A 12,779-nucleotide genomic window follows, 5' to 3' on the forward strand; every position below is an offset into this window, starting at 1 on the left:
ATGTTTTAAAATGTGTTCACAGAACCATTTCATTATTTTTACCCATCGTACATTTTAACAAGCCCATGTTATAAAAGTACTCTGTTGATGGTAAAAGTCTGCAAAAATTAAATTACACTTTAAAAAGATTTGGAGGACCTAATTTAAAAGGATATTCATTCCCTCCCCAAGCCTAATTGTTGGGTGGGGGCGCTTCATGCGTCTCAGTCAGATATACTATCCCTCCTCCGCTGCAATGTCCACACAGAAGATTTTTTCAAAGCTTAAAACCTGCAAAGGAGCTGGCAAAGGAGGGGGCATTGAGCGTCTACCTCCTAAACTGTAATGTAGGAGGGGCTTAAGTATGTAATCACAAGACCTTTTCTCGATAGGTTGTAAGTTTTTATACGTGCAAAGGAAAACATGATGTTAAAAATGAGCAGTGAATTGCAAAATGCCTGTGTGTGTTTGTGTTTTCAGTTCTACCCATAATTCAGCATGGACAGCAGATATTCAGCACCATAGAAGGCATCCCAGTTACAATGCCCTGCAAGTCCAGTGGAGTACCCAAGCCATCTGTAGTCTGGTCCAAGGTAACTGCAAAGTCTTGAGTTGCTTATAGTGAAAAATCAGCTGAACATGTAGGAATGAATGAATCAATGAATCAGTCTTCCCTCAGTAGAAATATGGATCTGGCGCAGGACATTCAACTTCCAGCTCCGCCTAAACTCAAATCCCCCTGGTCTAATATCCCTAGTGCAACAAGACGGTCACAAGAGTACCTGGTGGGAAATTGTCAACCCAAAACTTCACTCTTGTGGTTTATCCCCACAACAGCTACTCACCGTGGGTTATAGCAAAGCAAACGGTCTAATTTGCCAATGCCTAAATGATACTGAGGGGGACGCGGGTGGCACTGTGGGTTAAACCACAGAGTAGGACTTGCTGATCAGAAGGTCGGCAGTTCGAATCCCCGCGACGGGGTGAGCTCCCGTTGTTCGGTCCCAGCTTCTGCCAACCTAGCAGTTCGAAAGCACAAAGTGCAAGTAGATAAACAGGTACCACTCCAGCAGGAAGGTAAACGGCATTTCCGTGTGCTGCTCTGGTTTGCCAGAAGCGGCTTAGTCAAGCTGGCCACATGACCCGGAAGCTGTACGCCGGCTCCCTCGGTCAATAAAGCGAGATGAGCGCTGCAACCCCAGAGTCGGTCACGACTGGACCTAATGGTCAGGGGTCCCTTTACCTTTACTAAATAATACTGAGCATCAGAGCAACTTGGCCACAATAAGGAAATTTTGCCCGTGGTATGACCATTTTCCATCCTTCCACTTTGACTCTCTGGCACCCTAACCTAGCAATTCCAAAATATAGACCCGCCTTTACCCTCACAAGACTGAATGTACTGCCCTCGGCTGTACTTGAGGGACTATTCCAACAGATTCCATACAAAAAACGCTTATGTCCCTGCGGAGATGGCAGCACCGAATCAGTGGCGCACGCCCTCCTTGCGTGCACTCTTTTCAAAGACCTGAGGAACGAGATTATTACACCTCTTTTATTGACCATTCTGGGTCGCACAACCACTGCCACAGTGTCGTTTCTCCTGTCCGATAAAGAGGAGCAGATGGCTGCAAAGGTTGCAAGGTTTCTAGCTGGGGCAATCAGAATAAGGTCCACCATTTGACTGCTGATTCAGGACCCTAAACCATGTTTTATATAACCGACTTTTATTTTGTTCTGTGTATATCACAATGCTTTTTGTTGCTGTGGCTGACGGCTGATGCAAATGAAGTTTCATTCATTCATTCAATATGCATATTACCAAAATCTCGAGAGCATTCATTGCTAGAAGGAAATGCCATCTATAAATAAATAAATAAATAAATAAATCCTAGAATAATAGCAAGCCAACATCAAGCCAGCCTAAGAAATAAGCAAGGTTTGCCTTTCTTTTCCCTCACCCTTACTCATTCAAGTTGGCCCCATTAACTAGTCTACCAAAACTACCAAGTAACGCTTGGCAATCCTCATGGCTTCTGAGAGGGGTTCAATAAATAACATAGGTTTAGTTACTTAAAATATTTATATCCTGCCTTCCAGTCTTAGTTCCCAAGGTGTATTGCGACAAGTCCATAGAATAAATCAAAGCGACGTAGCTAAAACAGCAGTGAAATAAATCAATAAATCATCTTTGTAGACATCTTCAAAGGCATGCATCAAAAGCTTAACCGTAAATAAGAACACGTCTGCAAGGTAATGGAGTAAACAGTACTGTTTTTAATTGATGCCCACAGAGCATAAAGGAAAACACTGAGTCAATGGATGAGGTGTGTGTTTGTGTGTGTTTCACAATCAAAGCCCCACAGCCAACAAAGCCCTATTTTTTGGTATAATTTTGAGCAGGGCCTCCAATGAAGACCTTTGAAGTTGGGTGAGCTTGTATGGCAGGCATAGGCAAACTCGGCCCTCCAGATGTTTTGGGACTACAATTCCCATCATCCCTGACCCCTGGTCCTGTTAGCTAGGTATGATGGGAGCTGTAGCCCCAAAACATCTGGAGGGCCGAGTTTGCCTATGCCTGTTGCATGGGAATATGTGATTCTTTAGGTACCCGTCCATCTTGAAACAGACTCAGCTGCTTGAAGCAGAACCTCAGGGGACCAGTCCATATGGAACGGATATTGATGATCCTGCCTGCTTGTGAAAGGGACGCGGGTAGCGCTGTGGGTTAAACCACAGAGCCTAGGACTTGCTGATCAGAAAGTTGGCGGTTTGAATCCTCGTGACGGGGTGAGCTCCTGTTGCTCGGTCCCTGCTCCTGCCAACCTAGCAGTTCGAAAGCACGTCAAAGTGCAAGTAGATAAATAGGTACCGCTCCGGTGGGAAGGTAAACGGCATTTCCGTGCCCTGCTCTGGTTTGCCAGAAGGAGCTTAGTTATGCTGGTCACATGACCTGGAAGCTGTATGGCGGCTCCCTCGGCCAATAAAGTGAGATGAGCGCCGCAACCCCAGAGTCAGCCACGACTGGGCCTAACAGTCACGGGTCCCTTTACCTTTACCCGCTTATGAAAGTCCCTTTGTAGGTTTCCCCCCATTAAAAATATTTACATCCTAACTTCCCACAGCTGAGGCAGCAAGAAATGATTAATGCAGTAATCAATAGAACAGTTAAAGGACAACAGCTAAACAATGAAATTAAAAATGTATATAATAAAGCAGAGAAGGCTAACTCAGCAAGGCTATGGAATTAGATGGATTTGTTCTGACAGCATAGCTATTCTTACGTAGGGCTGTAAAAGAGCAGTGAGTTTCATTCTGTATTTGTCACAGTCAGCGCCATTTCCATTTTGCTGCAATTCATTCTCCACCAATTGCTACATCATTTGCTTCACTGCCTGCATCGTTTCACACAATTGACGTCGTTTGCACAAGTCAGGAAGTTGATGTAATTGTTGCCATACTGTCCATTTCAATGTAAAGGCAGCGTCAAAAGAAACATTTTTTAAAAAGTCTTCTTCCGTAAAGAATTCTGAGATATTCTTACATTATTTCATCTGATTAAGTTCATCCCATTGGCTTTTCCCTGTCTTCACCAGAAAGGAGAGGTGATTTCTCCCAGCAATCTGAAATTTTCTGTGGGGTCTGATGGGAGTCTCTACGTAGTTTCTGCAGGAGGCGAGGAGTCTGGGGAATACATCTGCACTGCAACGAATGCGGCAGGCTATGCAACGCGCAAAGTTCAACTGACTGTCTATGGTAAGTAAATACTAAAGCCTGCTTGTTCAGATTATGTTTACAGTGCAACCTTGGGTTGCGAACGTGATCCGTGCGGGAGGCACGTTGGCAACCCGCACCGTTTGCAACCCGCAGCGCTGTGTCTGCACATGCGCGGGTCGCGATTCGGCGCGTCTGTGTATGCGCAAAGCGTGATTTAGTGCTTTTGCACATGCGCGATCACCGAAACCCGTTCCAGTTACTGCAAGCAGCAGTGAGGTGACCAACTGGCTGTCAGATGAGTACTTCCACTGACCTGGGCAGCTACCTTTCCACAAGGGCCGACATTGATGGCAAAATCCAGCGTCGCCTGAGCTCTGTGAGTGCAGCTTTCTCGCAATTGAAGTGCAGAGTGTTTGAGGACCAGGACATTCGCAGGGAAACCAAAATGCTTGTTTACAAAGCTATTGTACTACCAACCTTACTGTATTCTTGCGAAACGTAGACCACTTATAAATGCCATCTCCAACTCCTTGAAAGATTCCATCAACGGTGTCTCCGAAAAATTTTACACATCACTTGGGAAGACAGGCGAACTAATGCCAGTGTACCGGAAGAAGCAAAGATCCCTGGTGTCAAAGCAATGATTCTTCAGTATTGACTTCGTTGGACTGGTCATGTGCAGATGCCTGATTATCGCCTTCCAAAGCAACTATTCTATTCCGAACTTAAAAATGGAAAGCGTAATGCTGGTGGTCAACAAAAGAGGTTTAAAGACTCTCTCAAGGCAAATCTAAAATATATATAATATAAACACCGACAACTGGGAAACACTGGCCTGCGAGCGCTCCAATGGGAGAACAGCCTTTACCACAGGTGCCATGGGCTTGGAAGACGCTCAAACTCAGGATGAAATGGAGAAACGCGCTAAGAGGAAGGCACGCTTGGCAAACCCTCACTGTGATCAACAACTGCCCGGAAACCTACGTCCCCACTGTGGAAGGACATGTGGATGCAGAATTGACCTCCACAGTCACTTATGGGCTCACTTTTAAAACCGTGTGTATGGGAGGCAACCTTACTTGGCTACGAGTGATTGCCAAGGAAAGGGGAAAGGAGAAAGGGAAGGGAAGGAGAAAGGAAAGGAAAGGTCCACCCCACTATGTGGTTCACTACTGCATTTATCAAGATGTAACTGACACCTGAATATTCATGCCTGGTAAGATAGCCCACATGGGGTGCTTGAGAAGTCCAGAGGATAGACCGTTGGATGACCTGAATTGAAATCCAGCCTTGGGTTGGGTTGAAATAAACGACAGACGAATGGCAAGTGTCATATGGGAGGCATCTCCCGAGCATGTCTCAGAGAGTCCCTTTTATTGAATATTACAGCATTGCCACATATGTGCTTGTTGCTGATTGGTTAACACAAATACAATGCAAAGGTTGAATATAGGCATTAATCATCAATAGAAAGGTTGGGGAAAGGAACACAATTGGACAGGCGTGAAATCCTCCTTGTTAAACTATTACTAGTGATTGATAATAAACAATTACTAATGATTGATATTGCATGACTTGAAAGAGCATAACAATCGCATTCCGTAGATGTGGTCAACAATGCATTAAGAACAGGTCAGGGTACAATGTTTCATGAACTCAATGTGAACTGAACATTCCCAGACTCATGTGCAGAGGCAGAACGTCCCATCAGCCTTGGGTTAGGATTCAGCAGGGAGTGGGATAGTGATCACCGTATTTTTTGCTCTATAGGACACACTCCACCATAGGACGCACCCTGTTTTAGAGGGAGAGAACAAGAAAAAATAATTCTCCCCCTCTCTGCTCAGTGCCCCTTCAGCGAAGCGGCAGGAGAAACGGAGCCCCTTCCATTTCTACTCCCGCTTCGCTGAAGGGGCGCTGCGCAGCTCTCCCTCTCTGCTGAAGCCAGGAGAGTCTTGCTCCCCTGGCTTCAGCAAAAGGAACCCGAAGCCTCCGGAGCACAGCAGGAGCTCCCACTTCACTCCAGAGGCTTCAGGCAGCTATCCCTGAAGCCTGGAGAACGAGAGGGGTTGGTGTGCAATGACCCCTCTCGCTCTCCAGGCTTCAACGAAAGCAACGCGAAGCCTCTGGAGTGCGGAGGGAGCGCTCCCTCTGCGCTTCGGAGACTTTGCGTTGCTTTTGCTGAAGCCAAGGAGCCTGCATGCGCTCCATAGGATGCACACACATTTCCCCTTAATTTATGGAGGGGGGAAAGTGCGCCCTATAGAGCAAAAAATACAGTATCGCTTTGCCTCTACCCTCCAGTTCCAGTGTTTTGACTACAAGCATTTTTGGCAGTTGTGAATGGAGCATGCAGCGGATCCGGAATGCAGCACACATTAAGCTGAAGTGAAATGTTTTTGTATATAATATGCTTTGGTGCCTGGATGAGTGCGTGTTCAATGACAACAACAGCGATAGCAAAATGGAACCAAATATAATAACACATGCCAAATAAAACAAAATAGGAATGAAAGGGTAAAAGGGGATTTCTAGGGCGAAACATATAGAAACAGAATTCCTGGATATGCTTTGATTATATGAATGTTCTATTGCAGTGAAACCTAGAGTGTCCAGACCTGGAGAGCTGCAAGGATTTTCGCGGGACAATCCAATAGAGATTTCAGTGACCGCAGGGGAAGAGGTCACACTTCCCTGTGAGGTGAAAAGTTTGCCGCCACCTATAATAACCTGGGCTAAAGAAATGCAGCTTATCTCTCCATACTCTCCAAGGTAAGAGTTCTATTTGTTTGTCATCTGTAGAGCAAATTCAAAATAAAAACATCCAGGGCTTGCTAGATACTCTCTTGTGTTTATAAAGATCTACAAATTTATATTTAAGGTATCCAGAAGTAGTGTTTCACCCTACTTTTTTATTTCCGTTCAGGAACGGGAGTTCTGTAGTGCAATGTGCCTTTTTTCTTGTTTTTATTTAATTTCCTTTTTATAGGGAATCAAAGGAAATGTAGTTCTGTGGGGGAGGAAGCAGGCGATCTTTCTCAGCAACCTCACCAATTTATAAGTAGTAGGGTTCTCTGTGGGGAAGCCATGGTGTTAAATGATATAAAACTCATAAATAAGTTTGTGGCACAGATAAGCTCTGCCTGAGGTTCACCGTTGTGAATTTGCCTTGTTGATTGCTCGCATATTTGCATGGCTGCCTGATTTTTCATTCAGTAAAACGCACAAATGTACCAAAAAAAAAAATCTTTCTGGTATGGTCTTTTAATACAGTTTCCTGGGCCGTGCCAGAAATGTTAGCTTTATCTCAGTTCTCTAGAGTCCAAAATTTTGATTCCAGTTTCTCTGGTCTGTTTGCTGAAATCCTTAAGTTGACCCTGGAGGGTTTCATCAGAATCAACAAATTCTTCTAAATCCCACTGTGCTTTTTGTGGTTTTCCACGCTGAGTACAAGGCAGTATTGTGAATTTGTATTGCAAAATACACTTTGTTCAAATTAGACAATCTAATAGGATTTTACAATGCAGTTTCCACACTTTCTGGCTGCTCGTATTGCTTATGTATTAGTAATGCTATGTGCCCTCCTCTAATATGTGGTTACAAGAACAAAACAAGTTTCAAACTTTCTGAAATGCTTCATTTTTTCAGGCCAGGGGTAGCTTTACAGAACATTGTTTGACATAAGAATAGCAACAAGAAAATGCCAACTCATCCATATAGCCTTGAAACGTTTCCGAGCAGAAAAGTCTTATGGAATTAATCCACCCACCCCCAATAACTGAAGCATGGAAGCCACATTGCAAGAACTCAGTGCTGAGTCTCAAACTCATATTGGGCCGCAGTAAGACAACATATTGTAGACGTATCAGTGCCGTACCTTTGACTATCAGATTCCCAATACGGGCCTGATTCCAATAGCGTTGCTGCTTAGCCGTGTGCTGCTCTTGTGCACTGGATCGGGGCCATCATGTATAGACAGTGTTGTCTGCGACGACACAGTAGTTTGCAGAATAAATTGCAACGTTGTAGTCTCTCCATTTTAAGAGATCCACACCTTTTGGTTTTGAACCCAGAGTAAAAACTCGTGTTCAAAGCAGTCAGGTGGTATAGGCTTACCATTTCAGATGCCATGTGGGGAGTTATATTTTTGAATGTTCCCCACCCCCAGGTGATATAAGAAGAGTAAGTCTATAGGGGGATCTGTCTAGGTTTTGGCTGGAACAGAGGCACAAAAATACCACATTTTTTTTTAAAAAAATACGTTAAGTAAAGTTTTCTTTTTGTTTCAGAATAATTGCAATTGGTTTTAGGATGGTAGATAAAAAGCAAGGTATTAGCTTGCTCAGAGGCTTTTTAATATGATTATCAGTTTTCCAAATTTTTACAAATCAAGTTAAGAGAACGCTGCACCTTCAAGCCCTCTGTTCCTTTGCTGGTGCAGTTTGATTTTGAACCACAAAGGCGAACAGTTAGCCTTAGCGTCAGATGGTTCTCAGGTGGTGGGTGGGTGTCTCACTGGCCTGCAGGGGCTGGGAGTGGTCAGGATCTGGCCCATGGGGCAGATCCAATTTCCCATTCCTGGCCGAGAACTTTCTTCATGAAATGCTACTATTGGGATTTTTTTTAAAAAACGTGGGGCTGCCTTGATGTACAGTTGGAAGTGGGCATTGTGTAGCGATGAATATCATGCGCAGTTGTTGATTGCGTAGCGTCGTTCTTGGTCTTGCATCGGGTTCTGCTCCTGTCTCACAGCTTTTTCTTGTTTCCAAATCTCATTCCTGCCATGGCTTTGTCTATCTGCTTTTTAGCTTGGCTTGGCTTTCTCCCTGCCCCTCATTTTCTGTTCCTCACCTGACTGGGATTACATGGCTCAGACATAGCGTCAGAATATACACTTGGGAACGAAATCGTAGCTCTGTTTTGAGCTGCACTTCATTTTGGCATGGATACCTATTTCTTTTTCTTCTTTAAAAAATAAATTTTATCAATACTAGGTTGTGGCGGTGTGGGATGAAAGCCATTATACATTGAGCTGCTTTGCTTCTCAGGAAGTGCAAGAAGAAAAAAAGACAAGAAAATAAATAAATGAAAAATAGGAAAAACAAACAACCATAGCAACAAGGAAATGACATATGAAGAGGGGAGAGCGACAATATAACCAAAACTCTATAATACCATGAATAAATTAAAGGGGGAAATATAATCATTTATTTCATCATTCCAGAAATGGAAAAACAAGACCCACCTTTCAATTCGTTTGTTTCCTTGATTATTAAGTATTGTGTTTTTCCTCACATTTATGTTTTATCACTAATATAGTTTGCCATGTTTTTCTTAATCAAGTTATGGTAGGAAGATTTCTGTTTTTCCATTTTTTTCCTGCAGTGCACTGCTTTGCTGTTAGTAGCAGTATAGTAATTTGTTGTAAATCAGCATTAATGACTTTAGGATGAAGTATAAGCATGGAGACTATTACTAACACAGAGAATCCCTCTTTTTCAAAGAATACATTGAATATATAGTCTGTCACTTCTTCTGACCAGGGATGGGGGAGAAATTTGGTTCAGTTTACATTTTAACGTGAGCCTATGTAATTTGCGGGTGGCACTGTGGTCTAAACCACAGAGCCTAGGGCTTGCTGATTGGAAGGTTGGCGGTTCGAATCCCCACGACGGAGTGAGCCCCTGTTGCTCGGTCCCAGCTCCTGCCAACCTAGCAGTTCAAAAGCATGCCAGTGCAAGTAGATAAATAGGTACTGCTCCGGCGGGAAGGTAAACAGCGTTTCTGTGCACTGCTCTGACTAAGAAGCGGCTTAGTCATGCTGGCTACATGACCCGGAAAAACTGTCTGTGGACAAAACGTTGGCTCCCTTGGCCAGTAAAGCGAGATGAGCCTCAACCCCAGAGTTGTTCACGACTGGACTTAACTGTCAGGGGTCCTTTACCTTTATGTAATTTGTGTTTCCCAAAACAATACGTGAGTCAAAATACAGATATTGTTAGAAATGTGCTTTTCTCCAAAGATTTTATAGGTCTTGTGCATGCTTGTTGTGCACTCAGCAGTCATATCAAACTACTCTTGGAAAGGTTATACAGTTCCCTTCAGCTGCCCACAAACAGGAGTGGGGAACATTGGGGTTTTTATGGTCAGTGGGGCCCTGTGTCCAGCCATTTTGGTACACCTCCTTCAGTGGCTAACACCCAAAGGGACCTGTTTCTGGACCGGTAAAGTTTTACTTCCAATGGAGGTCCCTCAATTCCTGTTTTCAGTGAACACGCCATGCGACGATATATGGGCTGGGCTGGGGGACACTTCCTCAAGTGTAGAAGCACGATAGAAAAATCCACTAATTTCTCCATAGATTGTTTTTTTTTTTAAATGATATTTATTAAAGTTTCAAAGAATACAAAAACAAAAAATAAAAATACAAGAAAATACAAAATACAGAAAAAAGAATAAAATTTTTAAAATATAACAAAAAGAAGAAAGATAAAGAAAAACATACAAGATAAAAACAGTTAAAAACATGTTAACTTTCCATAGCATATCTTCCTTACCCTTATTTCCCCGGACCTCCTCATACCTCCCTTTTTTGTATTCCAGTTCAGTTTGTTTGTTCAGCAAATCCTTACCCTTAAGCTTTTACCCATTTGTAAACCGTTTTTCGTATCTCTTAAAGCATTACAGCTGGAAACCGCTTAGTTTCTATCCATAATTTCTCCATAGATTGGATGGCATGGCATATTTAAAAGGGGATTTTTTTTTTTTTTTTTGGTTGTTCTCAGTCTCTTACTTCATTCACGAGATATGTAGAAGGAAGACGTAAGACAGATCACAAGCACAGTTAGGTGAAAACCAGACCAATCTGAGCAAAAAATAATACTGAACAGATGCCGTTTAGCGTGTGGTATTCATTACTAATATCTCAGCAACGTGCATCCCCCTCATGGTAAATATTTATATAGTCATATCTGTTTCCTGCTTTTTCCAGGCACACCTTCCTCCCTTCAGGGTCAATGAAGATCACAGAGACACGGGTTTCAGACAGTGGCATGTATCTCTGTGTAGCCACAAACATTGCCGGGAATGCGACTCAGTCAGTGAAGCTCAATGTACATGGTAAGCTGTTTAGAGTGCAGTAAGAGTCCTTTCTGAGTTAGTGGGGGGGGAAGTCTAGACATACATGCAGAGGTACTACTTCAGTTGCTGGCACCAGAATCTTCCCATATTTTTTAGGAGGGATGCCTGGGTCTTGACACCTTAAGGTGCTTCTTGGGCATGGAATGTCCTCTTCCACAAATCCTATCTTAATGGAAATAAATTGCAGTGTAGCAGGCATCTTTAACAGCTTTTCCAGACGCCAAAGAAACCCACAAAATCTGTAATCAACAAATTACGCTAGTAGGACTGCAAGAAGTTTTGTAAGGAGAAATATACGAAGTGTTACAAAGTAGAAATTTTTTTGAATAAGATGTAAAAGTATGTTTAATTACTGTTGAAAATGATATGTTAAAAAAACAACCTAATAAAAAAATTTATTAAAAAAAAAAAAAGAAACCCACAAAATCACAGACCCACCAACATACCTCGGGGGCAAAATAGGGACATTTCTCACTCTTCTCCAACTGACCCTCCTCAACTCCCTTTTTTTCTTGTTCTCCTGCCCACAGGGCATTTGCACCAACGGGACACAGCATACAAGCCCTCCACTATCCTGAGAAAACCCCTTAATCCCATTTTTTAAAATTATTATTATTCTTTGGTAGATTTACAAAAAATAAAAACGCACACCAATAAATAAATTGGAGAAAGGGGTAAGATTAGACACGCGTGCAAAAAGCATTTTTTTAATAATAATAAAAAATGAAGACTCCTTGCGTTCTGCTCTGCTCCCCCATTCTTCCCGCCCAGGGCGGATTTCTGCTCTCTGCAGTTCAGAGCTAGTGCATCACAAGGACTGGGCCTTGGCGGCTGCATCCTCTCCCCCTCCTCTATATTCAAGGGGAGGAGAGGGGAGACGGTTCTGTTTGGGAAGCTGGAATGCCTGCGCTGATGGAACGATGTTAAAAACACAACATTGAATTCTGCCCTAAATAAACTCAACATATGCCTCTTCATGGACGCGGGTGGCGCTGTGGTCTAAACCACAGAGCCTAGGACTTGCCGATCAGAAGGTCGGTGGTTCGAATCCCCACGACGGGGTGAGCTCCCGTTGCTCTGTCCCAGCTCCTGCCAACCTAGCAATTCAAAAGCACATCAAAGTGCAAGTAGATAAATAGGTACCGCTCTGGCGGGAAGGTAAACGGCATTTTGGTGCGCTGCTCTGGTTCACATGACCAGCTGTACGCTGGCCACATGACCAGCTGTACGCTGGCTCCCTCGGCCAGTAAAGTGAGATGAGCGTCGCAGCCCCAGAGTTGGTCACGACTGGACCTAATGGGTCAGGGGTCCCTTTACCTTTACCTTTTTATGCTTCTTTATGTGCTTTAGCAATTGGAATTTGCTTCACAATCAGTATGGTTAAGAGCAGGGATGGGTAACCTATGGCTCCCCAGATGTTCCTGGACCACCGCTCTGACCATTGGCCATGCTAGCTGGGGTTGATAGTTAAGAGGGTGCTCTACGTTAATTTTCAAAGTCTTTAAGCCATGTAGGGGCCAGATGCTGTACTCACATTGATCATATCTTACTGAATGATCTGATAAAACCTTTCTGTGTCAGCACTAACTAACTCGCTTTGCCTAGTTCCTCCAAAGATACAACGTGGGCCTCGAGTGATGAAAGCAAAAGCTGGTTCCAGAATCGATATACCTTGCAACGCACATGGGATCCCACCTCCAACGATCACTTGGCTTAAAGACCAAAATCCCATTTTGGTAGACAACAGGCAATATGGCGCCTCTTCAGACGGGGCTCTCAGAATCAGCAAAGTTGTGATATCAGACTCGGGAATCTACAAATGTGTGGCAAGTAACATTGCCGGCCGTGATGAAGCTGAGATAATGGTCCACGTTCAAGGTACTATAGCGTTGGAGCCAAAAATCTTAGCACAGTAATGGATTATCCCTTTCGTTTTTATTATG

The 12,779-nt window shown here is 43.6% G+C and overlaps 1 protein-coding gene across 4 annotated transcripts in view; it reads left to right on the plus strand.

Moving 5' to 3' along the window:
• Nucleotides 1-12,779, plus strand: part of HMCN1 (hemicentin 1) — a 293,517-nt gene that overhangs the window by 121,623 nt on the left and 159,115 nt on the right. For all 4 annotated transcript variants that reach the window (XR_013988112.1, XM_081011980.1, XM_081011981.1 and 1 more), the window contains 5 exons: nt 460-572; nt 3,576-3,735; nt 6,294-6,468; nt 10,688-10,815; nt 12,442-12,714. Coding sequence is in view for 3 of the 4 variants with exons in the window: in XM_081011980.1 (XP_080868106.1) it covers nt 460-572; nt 3,576-3,735; nt 6,294-6,468; nt 10,688-10,815; nt 12,442-12,714 (849 nt within the window). In the remaining variant the exon portion in view is untranslated. The remainder of the gene's footprint in view (nt 1-459; nt 573-3,575; nt 3,736-6,293; nt 6,469-10,687; nt 10,816-12,441; nt 12,715-12,779) is intronic.

The sequence above is a fragment of the Podarcis pityusensis genome (assembly GCF_964106645.2).
Source record: "Podarcis pityusensis genome assembly, chromosome: 6".
Taxonomy (NCBI): Eukaryota; Metazoa; Chordata; class Lepidosauria; order Squamata; family Lacertidae; genus Podarcis; species Podarcis pityusensis.